Source organism: Bacillus rossius, chromosome 6, assembly GCF_032445375.1.
Source record: "Bacillus rossius redtenbacheri isolate Brsri chromosome 6, Brsri_v3, whole genome shotgun sequence".
Taxonomy (NCBI): domain Eukaryota; kingdom Metazoa; phylum Arthropoda; class Insecta; order Phasmatodea; family Bacillidae; genus Bacillus; species Bacillus rossius.
The window spans coordinates 11,305,687-11,327,952 of record NC_086334.1 but is presented as its reverse complement, the minus strand read 5'-3'; the positions used below and the strand labels follow the sequence as shown (position 1 = coordinate 11,327,952).

General features: G+C 38.6%; 1 protein-coding gene across 3 annotated transcripts; it reads left to right on the top strand.

The window, feature by feature from the left end:
- Nucleotides 1–3,343: 3,343 nt before the first annotated feature.
- LOC134532627 (heat shock protein 68-like) lies at nt 3,344–9,276 on the top strand. 3 transcript variants are annotated; one of them, XM_063369238.1, is made up of 2 exons: nt 3,344–3,769; nt 7,170–9,276. In XM_063369238.1, exons 1-2 carry the CDS (start codon nt 3,593–3,595, stop codon nt 8,910–8,912), a joined length of 1,920 nt encoding a protein of 639 aa, XP_063225308.1. In that variant the 5' UTR covers nt 3,344–3,592; the 3' UTR covers nt 8,913–9,276. The 3 variants fall into 3 exon arrangements, with proteins under 3 accessions (XP_063225308.1, XP_063225310.1, XP_063225309.1); XM_063369240.1 differs by lacking the exon at nt 3,344–3,769 and adding an exon at nt 4,802–4,893; XM_063369239.1 differs by lacking the exon at nt 3,344–3,769 and adding an exon at nt 4,810–5,149.
- Nucleotides 9,277–22,266: the final 12,990 nt, after the last annotated feature.

Below are 22,266 nucleotides of genomic sequence, written 5' to 3'. Positions count from 1 at the left end.
CTAAAATAATAAAATTCATTAGAAAATTAGTATTAGGTAAGTGCAATCATCTGTTTGCAACACAAGATGAATAATTTGAAATGTTGGGTTAGTTACTGAACATATTCATTCTAAATATACAAGTAAATTCTATGAAGTAGACAGCTTGCACCATAACAACCAAGTTGATGCCCTCTTGAGTTAAAACTGTGGCATTTTAGTTTAAAAGCATAAATTGGCAACAACTTGCTCTTGAGACCTCGGTATATTTTATACAGAATTTATTTTTTTGCGTAAGTTGTATTTTAATGGGTTATAAACCAATTGTCTACTCGTAAGATCTAAAAATAATTGCGGAAATTTTTGCTCATTAAGGTTAATAATGTGGGGTTGTTTTGAGGTTAAGAGGTTAGATCCGCAGGTTTCACGTCACAATCTTATGCACTGAGACTTAATACGACTGGTCCTTTATGGTTGTAGTGGGCTCTGAAATAATGAGACCCACATACATTGACAAATGGAGTCACGACAGGCTGGGCTCGCACCGAGGGAATTCGCATCGAGCGTTCCACCTCAACAGTCACAGCCGTCAAGGAGCCTGCATTGAAAATGCGAACTTTTCTCCATTGAAATACTAAATTTAGTTCAGTGCTAAACTGCTACATAAAATCTGTGACATATTTATAAAGCACTTAAATATTTTATTTGCTTGTAATATATATTGATCAAGGTTTGAACCCTGCACCTAACCATACACTCTTCCCTGTTACTGTTATTTTTCAGAGATGACTAACATGTGTCTTGTACATAAGTATAGTTTAAATAAAAAAACACACACACATGTGCAGTCACATATATATTGTCATATTCTCGCTGCCTCGCTGTATAAGATTGCTTATAATCTATATCCTTCTTGCGACTTTGAACTCACCCTCTCGTTTCCTTGCAAGGTTTGTCTAGCCGGGCAGCCATCTCCCTCCTCTCTTCCCCGAAGTTGTGCGGCCAATAAGCGTAATTCAGACTTGCGTCTGCGAGTCAATCCAGACTAAGGAAAAATTTGGCTGGGAACAGGAGGAATGTGTTGTACCCGATGGGAAGGGGGTTTGAACCACTTTGCGTGTTATTTGCTTTCAAATTCTTTCCTTTTGTTGGTAAGAATAATAGATTTTTAAGGATTTTGTACGCCACTGGTCTTGATAATAATGGATCTCTTATCATATGTGAGCTTGTGTATTACAATTATTATTATGACTTCTAATTGCATAAAACACATTTAAAAACATTTATCTTCCTCAAAAAGAAATTGCAGTCAGTTTAATATGAACATATTTATACCAACCCCAGCACAAACTTTAGCTTGCCCACACTTTTTTCTTCCATATTTTGAATTCCTGTTTTATTGCTTTATCATCTGAAAGGAAAACTCGAAAAAATATAGTGTCCCTATCAAAGGCAATATTCTGCAATGCACGTACTCACATTACGTAGGTTCATATGTATTATTAACAAATATTAACGTAATTTAAAATTATTCTGATGCACGTGATTTCAAAACTGATAAATATATCAGATTGGTATCTGTTTACGAACAGCATTTAAGAATATCTAATGGCAGATGAGTAGTTCTGTCACAGGATTTTATTTTAAATTGGATTTTAAGAAGAGCTGAAGTGGTTAACATGTGTGTTTTCTTGATAAAGTTTAGGCATGAAACATCCGGTACAGATTATGGAAAGCACTCAAGGGACTTACATTACACCTTTATCTTCATTTATTCACCATATAATGTTATGGTTACTTCTCAAATATCATATTTCTATGCATGACTAGTATACTGCGCTCTAATTCTGAGTGATACAGTGCTTAAAGACACCAACCAAACAACGCCCCTCCTCCTTCATAAAAGACACACACACACACACACCACTTACCATGCGAATATTAAACTTCCTTGAGGACCCCTCATACTTTTCTCGTGACCAGGATCAAACTATACATTGTACTTCATTTTTGTTTTGAGTTATACAGCATGGTCCATAACTCAATGTCAAGCTGAGATCAGTTGATAGATTAATTATGGTTTAGAATAAAATATTAAAAATTCATTGTTGTAGTTTCCCAAGTTACGGCATATTTCTAAAAAATTTTAAATCCCACCCTTCACCACATAATTTGATACTGTAGCTCAAAATTATTTGCTTATCTATAATAAATAACCTTACTATTGATAATTCAAAATAAAATAAACATGCAATAATTAGGGGGAAAAAAAATTTGTAACTCTTATGCAAAAAAAAAATTAATCAGTAGATTTATCTAGTCATACTCAAAAAAAATTACTTTCCTAACTAAGCAAGTGTTTTGAAAAGATGACTAGTTAAAACATATGACTTTATATGTTAGCAAAGTATTTTTTTTTCAGTGTGAATAGTCGAAGTCAGTAGCGGATCCAGAGGGGGGGCTAAGGGGCTCAAGCCCCCTCCAAAAGCATCTGGGTCCACTATTATTTTAGTGTTTGCCTTGATAAAGCCTAGCCTCGGCTGGGTCAAGCCCCTACCAAACCAAAATCCTGGATCCGGCACTGGTCAAAGTTACGTATTCGTTAAATATTGTTGCTACATTAAGTTGTGCAATGAATTTTTTCCTCCCTGAAGTGTAGAATGTATGATTTTATTTTGAATTATCAAAAATAGGATTACTTATGATTGCTTAGCAAACATGAAACTTAAATCTCTCAAGCATGGGTGTGAATCCAACAGTTTTTTAGTGTTTGCTCAAAGCCACACAAAGGCATGAACGGTAAATTTATATTGCTCACTTGATCTTTTCATTGAAAAGGGCTGGCCAGAGTGCACCCAGATGCTTCGAGTCGTTATATAGTGTTGCTGGCATATTATCTCACATTAAAACTCTAACATTTGGTATGACCATTCATTTGTAATACATTTGTAAATACGTTACCTACGCAAACACATGCCAAATTTGTGGGCATATTCAAATGGAATGTGCTGATGATTTTTGACTATCAATATTTGCCAAAAACAAGCGTTTCATTTTGCATTAAGTTCGAGTGTAACTAATCAGAAATGGGAGTTATTAAAGCATATTTGTAAAAAATACCCTAACTATCATTTTGTACATGTTTTTTTTAAGTATTTATATTTTACATTTTTACTTTACGTACGTGCGTGTTTTTGAAAGTGAATTTTGTATTTATATTGGTATTTGATATTTAGCACATAGAAACATACACATTTTAATAATGGACAAACAATTAGGAAACATGGGCCGGAATTCTGAAAGAAGTGACAGTTCGTTACAGATAGTAAACAACACGTCTGTCTGCACGCTCGGCTAACTTCGTATGCTTCCGCTAGGGCACGTACCTTTGCCAACCAATCAGGTTCCAGTTCGGTCTCTGGTCTAGGGTGGGAGTTGTTTTCAAACAAACAGTTCACAAATGTTCTAGAATGCCAGTTCACAAACGTTCTGGAATGTTGGAGTTTGCAATGAATGTATATAATAGCTCTCAGCCGATGAGTGTAAGTTTTAGAAACGTGTGTGTTGCGCTGTAGGAAGGTTCACCTTGTTGGAATCTGAGCTAACCTGAATAATGGCACCTAAAGCGCCTGCTGTGGGGATAGACCTTGGAACGACGTATTCTTGTGTTGGTGTTTGGCAGCATGGCAAAGTTGAGATAATTGCAAATGACCAGGGAAACAGAACGACTCCAAGTTATGTTGCATTTACCGATGCGGAGAGACTAATCGGCGATGCTGCTAAGAATCAGGTATGTTTTAAAATATATTTTTGTGTGATTAATGTTATTACCTAGTTAATGCCTTATACTGTATTGGTTCTTGTTTAGTGGGGCTTGGTATTATTGCTGTAAAAATTGCCGCGTTTGACTCTTCGAAGATTTAAACTTTCGTGCTACGTGTTAGTGCTTACAAATTTTATCGCGTTTCTACGAAGGTACATATTCAATTTACTAGCTTCTAGATTGTGACTGCTGACGTTTCCAACAAGATTTGAATTCCTTTGAAATAACTGCGGTTTTTATATTTCTAAAGTGGTTATTTAAATAAAGGGCGCAACCATAAAGTTAAGGGGGAAGAAACTCAGAAAATTCATTTGTTACTAAAAGGAGATATGTTCATAAAAAAAATGCAGTAAAGTAATTGCCTGTAGCCTTATTAACCACTTAAGTGATATTTCTTATGTAGAAGACATAGATGTTGACCCCAAGTGTCATAATCGCAGGACCAAGTTAGTATAAAGTAAACATTAGGACCGCGGTATCTGGAGATATCTTGCATGGATAAGTCTCGGCTGCGTTATTAAATCATGTCGGCTGCGTTATTAAATCATAAATTAAAATCACTATAGCAAGTACAGACGGCGTTCGCTTAATTGCATAATCTACCGTAGATATTACTATTTCAATCGTGACAAAAACGTACAGATTGTTTACTTTACAATATCATGGCGGTGTTATTTACTCAAACGTCAATATGGGACTGTCTATAAACAAAAGTTTCTCGGGATTCAGTAGGAATTATTAAATGTCCATTTATAGGCCTTAGGAATGTATAGGTACATATTTATAGGTTTATATTCATATATTGGATTATATTCATAGTAATACTTAACTAGGTTTAAGTATGTTTTCGATATTACATTTCTATATATGAATTGTTACCAAGATTTAAACTTCCCGGGAGATACCAGAGATATATTAGTTTCCGTATAATGTAGTGGAATTGAGTATCTTATTGTCGTCATAACTGTCTGAATTATTCCGCCACATTCTTGAGATTCCGCTAGATTCGCGTTTGTTCTTCGGAACTATTTGTTGACAATGGAAGCTGTTTTGGTTCTGAAATACTTTAAAATCGTGTGGATAATTGTTAGGTTGGAATTTTAAAGGAAGCATAATCGCTATTTATATAACTATAATGGAATTGGTTTAATATTATGTTCATTTTACTGAATTTAAAAATTGCAACACTAGTGCCATTTCATATTTTAAAATTCGTGTGTTCGTAAGAAATAGCTCATATAGGCTACGCAGATTTATTCGTACAGTTATGTCAATTTTGGGAAAAAAAAAAATGTGAAAATAAGTTATTCTTTTGACCCATTACTAGCGAACATTCATGCCATGCAGGTAGACAAATGTAGCAAATAACCTTGAAAAATATATACATCAATAAAGATCTTCACATGTATTAAATATGACAGGAAATATAGTTGCTAAAAGTTTTTGTTTCCTAGAAGCCCCTACTTGGACAATTACAGAATTCCTCCCGAAATAATGTCCATAATTTTGTAATTGGCACTTATTGTCCTATTGTACACATTCATAATTGATTTGCTGTACAAACAAATGCTGCATAAAAATTTTCACCTTGATGTAAACACATGAGCCAATTGGTCAGATAATATAAATATATCTGTGTTTAGTGATAATGGATTTGTTTTTGTGGTAGTTTTTCTGTAAGAAATTGACATTTTCCTATCTAAAACATTTTTTGTGAGATTTTTCACGGGTGGAACTTTACAACTTGTTTAGTTATTACTCTAGTATTTGTACATGGACTTTTGCCAATCGGCTAGAGAGAATAAATGAACATAATTAAAAAATTAACAATCACTTTCGTGAGATTCTCCTTCCTTCATTGCTATTAGCTTTCTAAGAGTGCAGTTAATACTAAAAGAAACATTGTCATACTTCCATAAACTTTTTTTTATCAGAACAATGTTGATTCCGATACCCACAGTAGTTCAAGAAAATGCTTTTAGCGCTCTACTAGAATGAAACCATCAGATCATTTCTGTAGTGGAATTATTTACAGCCACAAGAATAGGGACCCAGCACCGCCTTGTGACTTAATATATTAACCATAATTTTTTTGTAACTACTTTTGCCAAAACTTAAGTAATTAAGGGATTGCTTAAGTTAGTTTTAGCAGGCTCATGGGGCTAAGCCGTGGTTTATTTCTATACTTATTATTTTGGTTATATAAATTTACACAAATAATTGGAAGTTAATGTTAAAATCCTGTCATAATTTTGACAAACCTCGGTTAACGTTGAAATGTACAATTAAGGCAGCATTCATCATACTATACACAAATTTTTGGCCTACATTGTGCACCATGGAAAATAAGTACTTAGTGATGAAATTTTTAGTTAATTTTAAATGTTTAGGGTGCAGTACCTAAGGTTAAGGCTTGTGTAGGAAGTATTTAAACTGATTGTGATTTAAGCAAAAACCTAAATATATAGGTTTTTTATAACCTTAACATAAGTGTGCACCTAATTTCACGTTCCTTTATCAATTTTATGATGAATTTCATGTTTCATTTTTTATCACGAGAAAAAATGAATTTGCTTGTTGGGCTTAAATGATGCACATGTCTGGCAAATATTGAATGATTATTTTTTTAAAAATATTTTAAGACTTCAATTATTTCTGTTATGATAATATTGGTTCATATTTAATGAAAACTTGAAATAAAATAAAATACATATTTAAACTTAATACAGTAAATAAACTGTGATTTAATATTTTAAATGTTCGAACACTCTGAATACATAAAATAGTCTGTAGTTGGGAAGATTTTTCTGGGCAGTGCCCTCTCCTAATAAAAACATTGTGTGAAAATAATGAATTAAGATTTGGGTAAAAATCATGTGGGTGATTTTATTGGTGCACTTGATAGATCATATGGAGGCTTCTCATAGATGCAGGTTTAATTGTGGTCTTTAAAGCTTACCTGCTTGCTGACTGAAATTACTGTTGCACAATAAAACAATGAGCCTAAATGACTATTTAAGTTTAAATATAACCTTTAAATGTTTTAAAATTAATGTGTGCAATTTAATTGGAAATTATGAATTCATAATCTGAATTTTACCCTTTTCAAGTTTTTTTAAAAAAAATTTTTTGCATCATAATTGAGCCATTGTAGCCATTCTTGCCACTATTCTTTAACAGGATTGAAAACCATTAAGTGCTTTGAAACAAATGGTGTGAAGAGTTTTCACCATATTTCAGATAAAATTTTTTGCCTTTGCAGTTAGGAAAACAAAAAATGTGTAGTTCCTAATATAGTAGGACTAAGTACTTTAGAGAGGAAAGTTTTTTGAATTTCTCTCAAGATGGGAACAAATTTTTTTTGCAGGTGGCGATGAACCCTGAAAACACAGTATTTGATGCCAAACGTCTCATTGGTCGGCGATTTGACGACACAAAAATCCAGGCCGATATCAAGCATTGGCCGTTCAAGGTCGTGAACGATGGAGGCAAACCAAAGATCCAGGTTCAGTACAAGGGGGAGACGAAGACCTTCGCCCCAGAGGAGATCAGCTCGATGGTCCTGACCAAGATGAAGGAAATTGCAGAGGCTTTCCTGGGCGCCACTGTCCGCGATGCAGTCATTACAGTCCCAGCCTATTTCAATGACTCCCAGCGTCAAGCTACGAAAGACGCAGGAGCTATAGCGGGTCTCAATGTGCTGCGCATCATCAATGAGCCAACTGCTGCAGCGCTGGCATATGGTCTTGACAAGAACCTCAAAGGAGAGAAGAATGTCCTTATCTTCGACTTGGGTGGTGGAACCTTTGATGTTTCCATTCTGACCATTGATGAAGGGTCATTGTTCGAAGTCAAGGCCACTGCGGGAGACACTCATTTGGGAGGCGAAGACTTTGACAACAGACTCGTTAACCATTTTGTGGATGAGTTTAAGAGGAAGTACAAGAAGGACATCACCAAGAACCCACGTGCCATCCGCAGACTAAGGACAGCTGCAGAGAGGGCGAAGAGGACACTGTCGTCCAGCACGGAAGCCAGCTTGGAGATTGATGCCCTGTTCGATGGTATCGACTTCTACACCCGCATTTCCAGGGCACGTTTCGAGGAGCTGTGCTCAGATCTGTTCCGCAGCACTTTGCAACCTGTGGAGAAGGCTCTTGCTGATGCCAAGATGGACAAGAGCTCGATTCACGATGTAGTTTTGGTCGGAGGCTCGACTCGCATCCCCAAGATCCAGTCGCTACTGCAGAACTTCTTTGCCGGGAAGACTTTGAACCTGTCGATAAACCCGGACGAGGCCGTGGCATACGGTGCGGCCGTCCAGGCAGCCATTTTGAGCGGAGACACCAGCTCCCAGATCCAGGACGTGCTTCTGGTGGATGTGGCTCCGCTGTCTCTGGGCATAGAGACTGCCGGTGGAGTGATGACCAAGATCATAGAGCGAAACAGCAGAATTCCTTGCAAGCAAAACAAGACGTTCACCACGTATGCAGACAACCAACCGGCTGTGACCATCAAGGTGTACGAGGGAGAGCGGGCCATGACCAAGGACAACAACTTGCTGGGGGTGTTCGACCTGACCGGCATCCCACCAGCTCCACGCGGCATCCCCAAGATCGACGTGACCTTCGACCTGGACGCCAACGGCATCCTGAACGTGACTGCGAAGGACGAGAGCTCGGGCCACTCGCGCAACATCGTGATAAAGAACGACAAGGGGCGGCTGTCGCAGGCGGAGATAGAGCGCATGTTGTCGGAGGCGGAGCGCTACAAGGAGGAGGACGACCGGCAGCGGGAGCGTGTGGCCGCCCGCAACGAGCTGGAGAGCTACTTGTTTAACGTGAAGCAGGCGGTGGAGGAGGCAGGGGCCCGCCTGCCGGACCAAGACAAGCAGCAGGTGAAGCAGGAGTGCGAGGACATGATACGCTGGATGGACTGCAACACTCTGGCAGACAAGGAAGAGTACAAGGACAAGCTGCGGGAGCTCCAGCGCAAGTGCCAGCCCGTCATGATGAAGCTGCACGGGCAGTCCGGTGGCGACGCTGGGCAGGCCTATGCCGGCTCGGGCCAGTCGGGTCCGTCGGGTCCCACTGTGGAGGAGGTAGACTAATTAGTAGGTGGATATTTATTTACCCCATCTGTAAGACTGACAGTAGACTGATAGGCTTAAGTTGTTCATCCAAATTACTTTTAAATGTATTGTATACCCAGGTATTTTGTCAGATGAAATCGTATTATTGGAGAGTGTTAGTTTAGATAAATGTTAGTTTGCTAGGTTTTCTATCTGTTATTTACTGTCCTTTAGTTTTGCTAAGTTTGTAGTCGAGCCTTTTGATTATTTGAGGCATTGTTTATTGTTGTAAAAGTATTTTCTGTCTGAAAATTAGTTTAGGATGTATTTGTGAAGTTCTGTTTTTTCCAGATGAATATTGTAATATTGTTCTTAAATATGCTCAATAAATTGTAAAAATAAATCTTTGTTGTATTTGTCTTTAAATTTTACACATTTGTAGGGGTGTAAATTTAGTTGCATCTTATTATTGAAATGAATCTCTTGGCACATAACAATGGAGTGTTTAAAATATGTGAAATAGGGCATGGCAATGCCAGATCAAAGTTTCATAAAGAGCAGTTTGAAAACTAATTGACTAAACTTCACTGCTGTTTCTCAGCTCTTAATATATTCTTGCCAAATGAGAAATCCATTACACCTAACCAGTATTCCAATCAAAAGGTTTTTAGACATTATAGTTTCTGCAAGTATCTTCAGTTCCAAAATGTGATCAAAATTGGATTAATGTTAAGTTTGCTAACATAAAGATTTGGAAAAGTGATATTGAACTTGTAATTGGAGAAAGACCAGGTGATGTGCTATTAAGAAGTGTTTATAGAGTTTTTGTCCCATGCAATATTTAATTACAAAGTAATATTTAAAGACTATACTCAATGTGCCGCTTGTTTTTATAAACATTGTTAGAGCATGTTGAAATTGTTTTAGCAAAAAAAAAAAAAAAAAAGATTACCAGGTTCCTAGAGTTGACTAAAAATATAATTGAATTGGTCGAAATAGTTGGGGCCCAGTTCAGCAATTGGTTTAAACTTTGAAAAGACTGAAAAATTGTTTGAAATTTTAAAAATTGGACTGAATTGGGACAGTGTATCACATGTTAAGCAAACTTAAAATGGTATTTATCCTAATTCTACAGAGAAATTAGACAGGTTTTTTTTCCTCAGATGTAAAGAACAGAAGATAATTCAGAGAAAATTCTTAACACAAGTTTATTTTTGGTTCAAAACATATAGATATTTGAAGTGAAACTTGAGACATAACTACTGTCACTACAGCAACAGCAATGCGAGAGATGAGCAACTAGTGTCGACTGGGTGTGGCTCCACTCTAAAAAGATAACTGCTGTTTGACTAGATGAGATGTTAGCAAGAATATCTGAAACACTCTTTTCTTAAATATAATAATTTTGTCACATGTTTACATAGTAATACGTGACTTTACTTTTCTTGAGAGTTGACTTTGTGTCTACTGGAGCTAATGGAGCAGGAAGAAGTGAGAAATAGGCAAGGGGGGGGATGGTGAGATTTGTAATGTATAGGGTTAAGTTTATGTGCAAGCAACTAAAGAGAAGTGCATGGGTTACAGCATTGACCATTGGTAATTTTATTAAAACTATTGAAAATATTAACTCCTTAATATAATTGAATCTGCCCCAGAGCAATGTTAAAATAAAGCAATGTTTTTGTTTCAATATTATTGCTGAACAGTATATAAACTTTTAGTAGAAGAGGAACATGAAACATCGTGCCAAGTTGCACTTGTGTTTGTAATAAAATTTCAAGAAATTAAGTTATAGCCTGGTACTGACACTTTAATCTTGTCTATTAACCGTCAAAAGTTGGCAACTTGTGCACTGGTCCTCACCTATTTTTAACACCCAGTAATTTTTCTTCCAGTTATACATGCTAAGACAAGCCCTCAGACCCTACGTGCTTATTGCCAAAGTTGTGAACATTTTCCAGATTGATGAACTTTGTTCGAATTCCACATTCAGTGCTTCCACCACTTTAGGCTTGGAAAAAACCATGGTTCCTTTCCTGTAGGCCAGTGCCTTGTTAATGGGGGGGGGGGGGACTCCCATGGCATCCCATGGCATCCACCCACGGACAATCTCCGCACTGAGCACCTTGAAACCTGACCAATAAACATGATAGTTCTTAAGGATGGCACTCATCGGGCCTCTGTCATTTGCTAGATCATGGCTTGGTGGTGTCGGACAGACATGACTAGACCACGTCACTATCACTGGGATGCGTACTTCTGTGACATCAGCTAGGCACGACTGACACCCCCCGTCACTCTTCACTGCCCACCTAAGACATGGCACTCCTTGCTTCCTTCAATAGTTGTCATTACTTTATTTGATGCTAAATGAGTAGGTACATTTATGTATATCATATATATGAATAAATAGAAAATACCCAGTGAATGAATCCATGCAGAGCCAACCATTGAGTTTCTATTACCAAATAGTGACATAAAGGTAAGGGTGAAAAGTGCAATCTTTATTGCCCATCCTTGTACCAGTGCAGACATTACTGACAGCAATTCATCATGCATTTATATAAGTTTTATTTTAACTTGTTAAAAGCTGCATACTTCTGCCATTCACTCTAAAAAAAATGTTTTAAAAGTGGAATGGAAGTACAATTTTAATTTTGATGTACAGATGAATGAAACTTATATCATTGTTTGAACATACATACTTCATTAACAGATGTAGCTATTCACATTTTAAACTGGTTGCTATGTTCTGGGGGCTACTTTTTTTTTACTTTCAAATTTAGACATTGTGTATTGTCTTTCTTCAATAAGAAAGTTTTCCTTAAGTATTAATTTTTGTAAGCATATTGTTACAGTATTGTGTGGTAACTTCTCCCTGTGAACCTCCCCATCACTGGTGACTGCTTCAGTTGCCACATGCCCTGAGGAAACCTCGTGCTCAGCCCATAGTTTTCTTAAGTCTTGGATCTTGGTAGCATTATAGTTGACTCATTCCTCAAACAAATCATCGTTCTGCCTTTTGGGGTAGGAGGGCTCTCCTAATTCTGACAGTTATGCATCAGCAATGAAACAGTTAATTGTCATACACTACTTCCCCCCCCCCCCCTCCTAGACATGGGTTTGAATCAACACCTTATGTTTCCATGTCTGTTATGCTGACATACGTCACACGTGTTATTCTCGATAGTGCAGTGTGAGACCACAGAAGCTCTTGGTGCCTGATTACTGGAACCGGTTCCAGTTCCCAAAATGTCACAACTGTTTTGTTACATAGGGAACGTACAGTGTTCATTGTTGTTATTGTGTTGTCCATAATATCTGTTTGTCTTCATCATTGTGTTCGTATATTTGCTGTGTATTCCAGGTTTTGTCATCGGTCTGCATTTACATACTGTCATTGTTGTAACTGTCTCGTCCCACTGTGTTCGTCTGTGCTGTTATTATTTTTTTTCATTGCTAAATTCCATCCATGGATTTCTTGTGCTGTCTTATATTTAAAAAAAGTTAGACTGTGTTAGTCTGTACTGTCACCGGTTGTCCTTAATAGGTACCTGTTTAGGGACATGGTTGGGTTTATCTGGTTGACATAGCTCTTTAGGCTTGTTCTCTGCAAGTTTTATGTTTTCATATTTATTTCTCAATTTGTGTACTTGAAATTTTCACTGTTTGCCGTGGAAAAAATTCATGATTGCAAAATAAGAAACTCTGGACAAATACAGTGAACAGCTAAACCAATGATGAAACTGAACAGGTGTTATGAACTACACATTGATATCGGCACCGACAGATACAGACTTATGTGTTTGGGATCTGCTGTACGGATAATTTGCCACTTTTCATACTCGTAAACGCATTTCCCAAAACACAACCACATAAAAAATCTCTATCATTGCTATTCAAAGAGACAGTAAGTTCACAGCACTAGCGGTTCTTCATCCTGCAGTGAAGTGTCCTGTCTTGGAGGTCATCAGTTATTTGGTCAGCAGCATTCTGTGTGTTTACGTTTGCAGCAGACTGCTCGCTACACCTGCTTAGCGTGCCCGAATGACTTGTAGCATGAAGCACCCATGCAAGTTCTACTAGCTGAGCATGCCTGGTAGTTGTTTCATATTTACAAGCCTTCGTAAACCCCAAACCGTGAGATTCTTTACAGGTTAAGTTTCAGACACCATTTTAATTACTACGGTACTGAAGTAAGAAAAGATTTTTTTTGACAGCCTATTTCACAAAGGATTTTTTGCATGAAATAATGAAAGTTAACTTATAAGTACTCCAACTGTGTTGGTATTTGATACCATTTTGCATAATGATTTTTTTTTACAAAGTGTGTGCAAATTGTGATACACTATGGTTGTAAATAATGGCAGCTTTGTCATATCTCAAATTTTAGAATACATACTGTTACGATCGCGCTTGGCTGCAGTGCTTGGCGTCGCCGCGCTCGTTCGGCCTGTCTGCGCCCCCTTCCACCCGCATCCTCTCCCTGGTATCTCGTGCCATACTATCTCGCAACATCCTGACCGTCACTGCGCGCACCTGCCTCAGATCGAGTTACTTAAGGGAGGCCGCACTGCGGAATAAAAGGACTCAGGCCTGTTTATCGGCGCGTTTTGTGGGAACCCGATGCTTGTTGCGTTTATCGGCGTTCTTTGTGCAGCCGCCGCGTCCTTCGAGGACTCACGACGCGTTTCTGGACATTTCGACGGCGAAGGTCGCGCGATATCTCGGAGACATGCCCGATTGTTCTGGACGGGAACCCAAGGGCTATAAAAGAAGGTTGGGCCAACCTTCGAGTGAGTCAGAGAGAGAGTCTGAGTGGGGAGTTCTCCCGCGGCGGAGTTTCCGGGCGATAGTGCCGCAGGTGCGGCAGAGTGGCGAAGTCCTTGGACGAAGGTTCCAGGGCAGGGAGTGAGCGAGATCAGTGGAGTCGGGAGTTTCCGGGCGATAGAGTCGCGGGCGCGGCGGAGTCCCGAGTGAAGTGGCGGGCGAGTCGTCGAGTGGGATCTCGGCGAAGGGTGTGACGGCGGCGGCGGAGTGCGGCGACGGAGTCCCGCGGCGGAGACCCACGAGGGGTGCTGCGACGAGAGTTGCGCCGGAAGTGCGGCCCAGCGAGGTGTGTGAAACGAGTGACTGGGGAATTGACATTTCTTTAAGTGTAATTAATTATTTGCTAATTTAGAAGATTATTTGTAAGTGTCAAGTAGTGGTAGTAAATAAAACTGTGTGTGTGAAATAAAATCTATTAATTGGGCTATCCTTTACGAACCCCCGCAGGGAAATCGTAACATTTTGGTGTCAGAAGTGGGATAGCCCTAATTAATAGATTTAGGATTCGGTTACATTATTAGAATAAATGTTGAGGATAGAATTTAGTTTTTGAGAATATAGTTAGTGTTTAGAACTTTTGTGAATTTGAAATTTTCTAGAGTTAGTATGAGTATACTGTAGTCAGTGTTAGTTTTGAATGTAATAGTTATTGTTAGTTTAATTAGAAGGTTCGGCTAGACCATTTAAAATTAAGAACAGTAGTAGAAAAAAATATTTAGGTTGTTTAATTAGTAAATGCTTTAGAGAGAGATGGCTACTGAAGGGTTTACTGTAGAGCAATACAAAGAGATAAGGGTTGCCTTGGAAGAAATAAAAGCAATGTGGAAGAACTATAACAAATAAATGTTAGCCAGTATAAAGAACTATACAGAAGGAATGGTAACCAAAATCGAGAACTTTACGGAAGAAATGAAGAGTGGAAGGAAGGAGAGTAAGAACCACCGTGAAGAAAAGAAGAGTGAGTCCAATAATAATAACCCGGAGGAAATGAAGAAGGGACAGGAAGAAGTAAAGGGTCAGAATGAAATGAAGAATGGCCAAGAAGAAGTAAATAATGAATTGAAGACCAAAGTGAAGATAAGCCTAGAAGAGAAGAACAGAGAAGAGAAGAACAGTGAAGAGAAGACCAGCGAAGAGAAGACCAGCCAAGATGAGACCAGCCAATATGAGACCAGCCAATATGAGACTAGCCAAGAGGAGACTAGCCAAGAGGAGACTAGCCAAGAGGAGACTAGCCAAGAGGAGACTAGCCAAGAGGAGACTAGCCAAGAGGAGACTAGCCAAGAGGAGACTAGCCAAGAGGAGACTAGCCAAGAGGAGACTAGCCAAGAGGAGACTAGCCAAGAGGAGACCAGCCAAGAGGAGACCAGCGAAGAGGAGATCAGCGATGAGACCAGCCAAGAGGAGACTAGCCAAGAGGAGACCAGCCAAGAGGAGACCAGCGAAGAGAAGACCAGCAAAGATGAGACCAGCCAAGAAGAGAACAGTGAAGAGAACAGCGAGGAAAACAACCAGGACATGAATATGAAAGAAGAGCTGAAGAAAAGCACAGAAGTAGTGAAGATGGGTTACAAAGTGTGGAATATTGAACAAGAAGAAATGAAGATAAACCAAAGAGAGAGGGTAAAATGCCAAGAAGAACTGAAGAAGAGCCGAGGAGAGATGAACATGAGTCAAGAAGAGATAGAGAAGCGCAAAGAAACGAAGAAATACCAAGAAGAGATGCAGGAAGACCAAGAAGAGATGAAGAAAGACCAAGAACAGGGGAAGGAAGACCGAGAAGATAAAATGAGAACACAAGGAGTCATGAAGAGGGTACAAGGAGAAACTAAGTGCAGTCCAGGTGAGACACAGAAGAACCAAGAGGGCACGAGTAACCAAGAAGAGACGAAGAAGAGCTGGGAAGAAATGCTTTGTGAACAAGTAGCTACAAGAGAACAAACAGAGAGAAAAAGGGAAGAAACAAGCGAACCATTGGGAGGCAACGAGCAATGCTCTCAAGAGAATCGGGTCCGTCCAAGGCAACGGTCGGCCCGTCTCGGGCAGCTGACTGAACGACATTGGGCATCAGCAACGCAGAAGTGTCACTGGGTGACGAGAGAAGCAACATCTACTGCGAGAGAGGGTTACCTGGTGAGACTGTACAGCCCGCGATGGAGAAAAGGCAGGAGGCCTAAACTTCGAGTAGCATGGGGACCTCCAGGAGGAGATGCATTACCTGTTCGGGACGAACAGGTTTAAGGAGGGGGCAATGTTACGATCGCGCTTGGCTGCAGTGCTTGGCGTCGCCGCGCTCGTTCGGCCTGTCTGCGCCCACTTCCACCCGCATCCTCTCCCTGGTATCTCGTGCCATACTATCTCGCGACATCCTGACCGTCGCTGCGCGCACCTGCCTCAGATCGAGTTACTTAAGGGAGGCCGCACTGCGGAATAAAAGGACTCAGGCCTGTTTATCGGCGCGTTTTGTGGGAACCCGATGCTTGTTGCGTTTATCGGCGTTCTTTGTGCAGCCGCCGCGTCCTTCGAGGACTCACGACGCGTTTCTGGACATTTCGACGGCGAAGGTCGCGCGATATCTCGGAGACATGCCCGATTGTTCTGGACGGGAACCCAAGGGCTATAAAAGAAGGTTGGGCCAACCTTCGAGTGAGTCAGAGAGAGAGTCTGAGTGGGGAGTTCTCCCGCGGCGGAGTTTCCGGGCGATAGTGCCGCAGGTGCGGCAGAGTGGCGAAGTCCTTGGACGAAGGTTCCAGGGCAGGGAGTGAGTGAGTTCAGTGGAGTCGGGAGTTTCCGGGCGATAGAGTCGCGGGCGCGGCGGAGTCCCGAGTGAAGTGGCGGGCGAGTCGTCGAGTGGGATCTCGGCGAAGGGTGTGACGGCGGCGGCGGAGTGCGGCGACGGAGTCCCGCGGCGGAGACCCACGAGGGGTGCTGCGACGAGAGTTGCGCCGGAAGTGCGGCCCAGCGAGGTGTGTGAAACGAGTGACTGGGGAATTGACATTTCTTTAAGTGTAATTAATTATTTGCTAATTTAGAAGATTATTTGTAAGTGTCAAGTAGTGGTAGTAAATAAAACTGTGTGTGTGAAATAAAATCTATTAATTGGGCTATCCTTTACGAACCCGCAGGGAAATCGTAACAATACTTATAAAAAATAAAACATTTTGAGAATTATGCTATTATTAATTTTCATAAATTTAAGTATCTGAATTATTTACACTGTCCTATTCATTATGTGTATGACTATTTCACTGTGGAGAGAGGCATCAGTTAGCATTGATTGGCTTGTTGGAACTCTCATCTGTGTGCTGAGGACAGTTAAAGTTAAGAAATTTGTTTATTGATAACCATTGATATCTGTAAATTAATATTAACACAAATTTAAGTATTCTATATTCTTTTAATTCTCATTTGTTTAGTTTATTTTTGTATAAGCTAGATTCACTGTCAGTTAGTAGCTTTTGCACAGAACTACATAACTGTACAGAGTGGACAGCAGGGCTGGAATGTTGGCAGGTTGTGTGCATTGGCGCGACGACAGCGCCGTGCCGTGTGTGGCAGTGCTGCGAGGAGCGGGCTGTGACAGCCCCCAGCTGGAGGAGGTCATCGTTCAAGTCTAATGGTCCAATGTGCAAGTAAGTCCGTCACAAAACTAGACTGAGCGAGAACCGCCTCTGTGAATTCAATAGAGTCTTCTTGAGTAGTGAATCTTTTAAACACTAAACTGGCCAGTAAAACCAATGTGCAAAGAAGAAAAAAAACTTGCACTGAACTCGAGCTCTTCAAATATTAGGATTACGCTTGTAATACATTTGGGGTTATAGATAAGATTCATGTATGTATTATTTTCTTAATGGCTATAATAATGGTTTTACATTATGAAACTTTGCTGGTAAATTTTATTTATATTGGTGACGTCCACCGACAGTTAACTTGAATGGTGGGCATGAACATATAAAAACCACAAGTACACAATAGATTCAGTTACTGTATGGCTGGGTACCACAAACAGGTAGTCATCACCTGCAAGCAGTTAACATTGTAACCAGCTGGCAGGGATTACATGACAAAAAAAAACTACAAATAGATACAGATACATAAACAAGTCACACAAAATGAAAAACAACCAATAATAACACTCATAATAATTTGTGAGCATCACAAATAATATGAGTATAAGAGAATAATATATAGCCTATGTCAGAAAATTATCTAGCATAGCAGCAGTTGTGAAGATAGAAGATACAATGTGAATTTATGGTTGGACAAATGATGTAATTTTTTGGAAATTTATCTCATTACTAGCCAAAGGAAAAAAAATTCTTATATTTATGCACATTGTTTTTAAGTCTATATATAATATTATAATTGCTTAATATACATATTAACAGAACCTTCTGAATATTGACAAAAATTTTATGCCAGTTACAAATAAATAAAGCATTTAATATATCTCTTCTGTCTTTAAGAGAAACTGAATATAATTTGTAATTTTAATAATATATTTAGAAAATTTTATTTGTACTTTATTGATTTTTTTTTTTCAAAATCAGAGCTGTTAATATGGTTCCAAATTACCTATAGATCTATATTCAAGTTTGCATACAATTAAAGCTATGTAGAGATATATAACGGAATAAAAATTTGAAGCATGGAAAGTAATATATTTAATGGGACAGTATTCTACTGGAATTAGATACAGGGGATTCAATATGTAAATAGAAGTATAACTTGGAATCAACCAAATCTTTACATGATGAGATTTCATAATATGATTATTATCAAAGTTGTATTCAAATGTAATAGATGGGAGTTTTATTGAGAATGTTATGGTAGTGGTTTTGTCCTTGTTAATTTGCACCATTCTACAATCGCAGATGTGTATCTCTGGAGTGAGTGGCAGTCATGGGGAGATGCAATTTTTCTGTTTATTTTAATATCAGCAGCAGTCAATGTGCCAGTGAGTATATACATAGTAAGTGTGTGTGTGTGTGTGTGTATATATATTCAATGAAACTGTAGGAAGGTAGAGGAGAGAGTACCTCAAGACCCCAGAACTAGAAAGATGTAAATCAGATTTAACATTTTATTTTGAAACACAGAAGTATCATTTAGATAACTCTAGAACTATTCAATATATTTGTCACTTAAACCAAAATAAGCTAATTTATTTAGTAAAATTCGATGGTTAACTGTGTCTAAATTCTTAGCTAAATCAAAGCAACATACATCAACTTGACTACGTATTATTACTTCTCAATAAATAGGGTTTAGAAATGATATTAAGTTGGTGGTTGTGAGCATGCAGCCAAACACTCAAGTTAACCAGAACAAAATTTTGACAGTGGCGGCCAAACACAAAATTTGAAAGAAAAAAAACTAAGATCAAATTGCATAATCACGATGCAGCCATTACACACCAACTACGAACACTACGACGTTACTTAGCCATGACCACGGTCTAAGACGGTCTTAGACCGTGGCCATGACATTCTTGTCGGCATGATATAATATGGTTGAAAATGCACAACTGCAGATTGAGGCAGTTATACCATCGTGCTTGCGATCAACCAAACTACAACCATTCCTGACAACACCTTACATTGATTGCCAAATGCCAAATATTTTTTTTTTCATCTTATATGATAAATAAAGAAATTGATTTGCGGTCATTTCATTTTTAGTAAAATACAATATTAATGCTAAGATATCTTGGAGAAGCATGTTTAGTTTATTCTCTCACACTCATCAAGAATGCTGTAAATGAAATGAAAAGGTTTATCAAAAATACCTCAATATGTAAATGCTGGATCAACAGATAGAAAAGCAAATTAAATATTATAAATAGTGTTAATATTTGGAATAATAGATTTTATTTCAGTTATCTTCAGCTTTGTACATTTTACACTATCTCTTAATCTGTTGACAAAATTTGAGAAAAATTAATTCAAACACAGAAATCTTGAACTAAAACATTTAGCCTAGTAGAAATAGCTCAAAAAATTGGGCTGGGTTGCAAAAGGTGGAGTAATTTTAATTTTTTGGTGTGTTTATCTATATATTTGTATCCTGTTGTGAGATTGTATCCCTGTGGCGAGATTGTATCCCTGTGCCATATCCCTGCGATGAGATTGTATCCTACTGAGTTCAACTTTCGTCCAAAGCTACGTACTTTTCGTTAAATGTGTTTCCTTTTTAATGTGCATCGATAAGTCTTTAATCAGGACATGATTGGCCTCATGGTTTGGAGACGACTGGTCTATATGCTTGGCAATGAACATGACCTGATAAAAATGTTTGCAGAGTATCAACGAAAAATACCGCTTGGCTACTGACTGGATGTGTCTGGCTACCAACTGGATGTGGCTGGCCATATCTGGACATGCGTTCCTGGCCAGTGAACCTTGCTACCGACTGGGCGTACCTTGCCATCAACTTGATGTGTTAGCCTGACCAACCTACTGGATGTACCTGGCCACTAATTGGTCGTGTGTTCCTGGCCACCGACTGGACATGGCTTGTTAATCAACTGTAATGTGGAGATGCCCTGAAAACACGTGTGAAGACATGTAAATGATTAGATTCGCCTTCTAAGAAGATGGTAGAAAACTAGAAAGACTTGTAATTTGCTTTTTTTTTATTTTATCAAAATAGTTACTTTTTAATGATTTTTTTGGAAATTTTTTTTGAAATATTAGTTTAAAGTTTACAGAATTTGAAAATAGCAGCCAAGATGGTGGACGCTGCGGTAACAAATACTTCTGCTCTCTATCGGGCAAAATTAAACTAAAATGGCGACAGCACCCTCTAGCAGATGAAAATGAGATGACGACCTCCACCAGATGACAACAATATGGCGAACTCAAGATGGCTGCTATGATATCATATTGGCTGACTTAGTATCTGTCTTGACATTACTGATGGGAGGTCTCTGCCAGTGCCTTCCTTTTAGGTAGGATCCAGAGTCATTTTTAATCAATGGACTTTGCCAGGTTCGAACCAAAGACTCAGTGGCTTAGCTACGGTTTTAATTAAAATTGAATTAATTTTATTTATAAATTTTAAAATTTTTACTATTAAAATCAGATGATAATTACGGATTTTCAAGATGGCGGGCGTAACGAAATGCGCAATGGTGACGTCTTGATTCAAGATGGCGGGTGTAACGTATGCAAGATTTTTATTACAATTTTATTATAATTGTAATTAAGAATTGTTTTAAATTTTTTATTAATAAATTGCATGTTTACTTTCGCTGGAAATCGAACTGAGAACAAATCGTTAAGTAAACATTTAAAGTAAACTATTTTTTTTATAATTTTAGGAATTTTTTGGTCAAAAATTTTAAGAATGTCAATTTTTCGGATAAGGTCGTGACTTCTAATGGGGTTTTCGTGGAAAATTGCCCCTCTCGATTGAAAATTGCCCCTCGATCAAAATTTTGTCCCTCTGGATTTTTTTTGCGGGAAAATGGGAAATTTTCCCTAAAGGCTGGAATTTCCACCTCTAAATAGGAAATTTTCCCCTCTAAATAGGGAAATTTCTAAAAAAATTCATTTTTGAGTAATTTTTAAGGTAAAGGTCATATAATATGGCCCCCATGACGTCAGGTCGGTCGGTCATTCATTGACCCCATCCACAATCCACACTCAGACTCAAGTCCCAGTACCGGTCGATACATACTAATGTCAAATAGGTTGTTGTAATTTTGGAAAAAGTATATAGTATTTAAAATAACTCTAGTTAATTATTTGGGCTATGTATTCGAACCTGTTTTTGGCACTAGCAACAATAAGTTTATTCATTATATCTTGCAAGGTTAATTAGTTATTACAAAAAAAAATGTACGAGGAGATTTATTTAGATAAACTAGTACTAATAATTTGGCTAAACGTAAAGTCAACTTTAATACATGGTCTTTGTAAAAAAAAAAAAAATAAAGTGGAAAGGGGTTTTACTCGTACTTGCATTATAATGAGGACAAATATCAATCTCTTGTTAAATATTTTTTTAAACGCCGAAATTAAGATAAGGTAAATAGTTTTAGTAATTAAATTTTTCACAGTTAATTGTAAAATGACAAAGAAACGGACACGGAATCACTGTTTGCGGCCCGGGTGAGAAACAGCTGCAGGGCAGGAGGCAAGACTCACAGGGGCATGCAACTGCGGGCCGCTAGCTGTCGTCCAGTCACGTGGTCGTACCAGAAGGTCTAGCTCGGGCCTTACCGATAACAACCAGGGTTTTTTTTTTTTTATGGAAGGTGCCTGACAGTCACTGTTTTCAAGTATGCGCAGTATACCGCCCTTATGTAACACTGCAATGACCTCATGAGCTCACTGTCCAGGGTTATTTTCGGTTTGTTTGGATTTTGGCGGGAGTGCCTTCCACAGAGTGGGTGTGCCTCGCGGTCGTGGAATGTTAATATGACATTCAAACACTGTAGGCTAAACACACTGGCGCCAGAGCATAGACACGATTTCCCACTGGGATCTTCTCTAAAACCTTGATTTATTCTGGCATCAATGATTTACATTGAGATCCATGAGTGAACAACAATACAAGG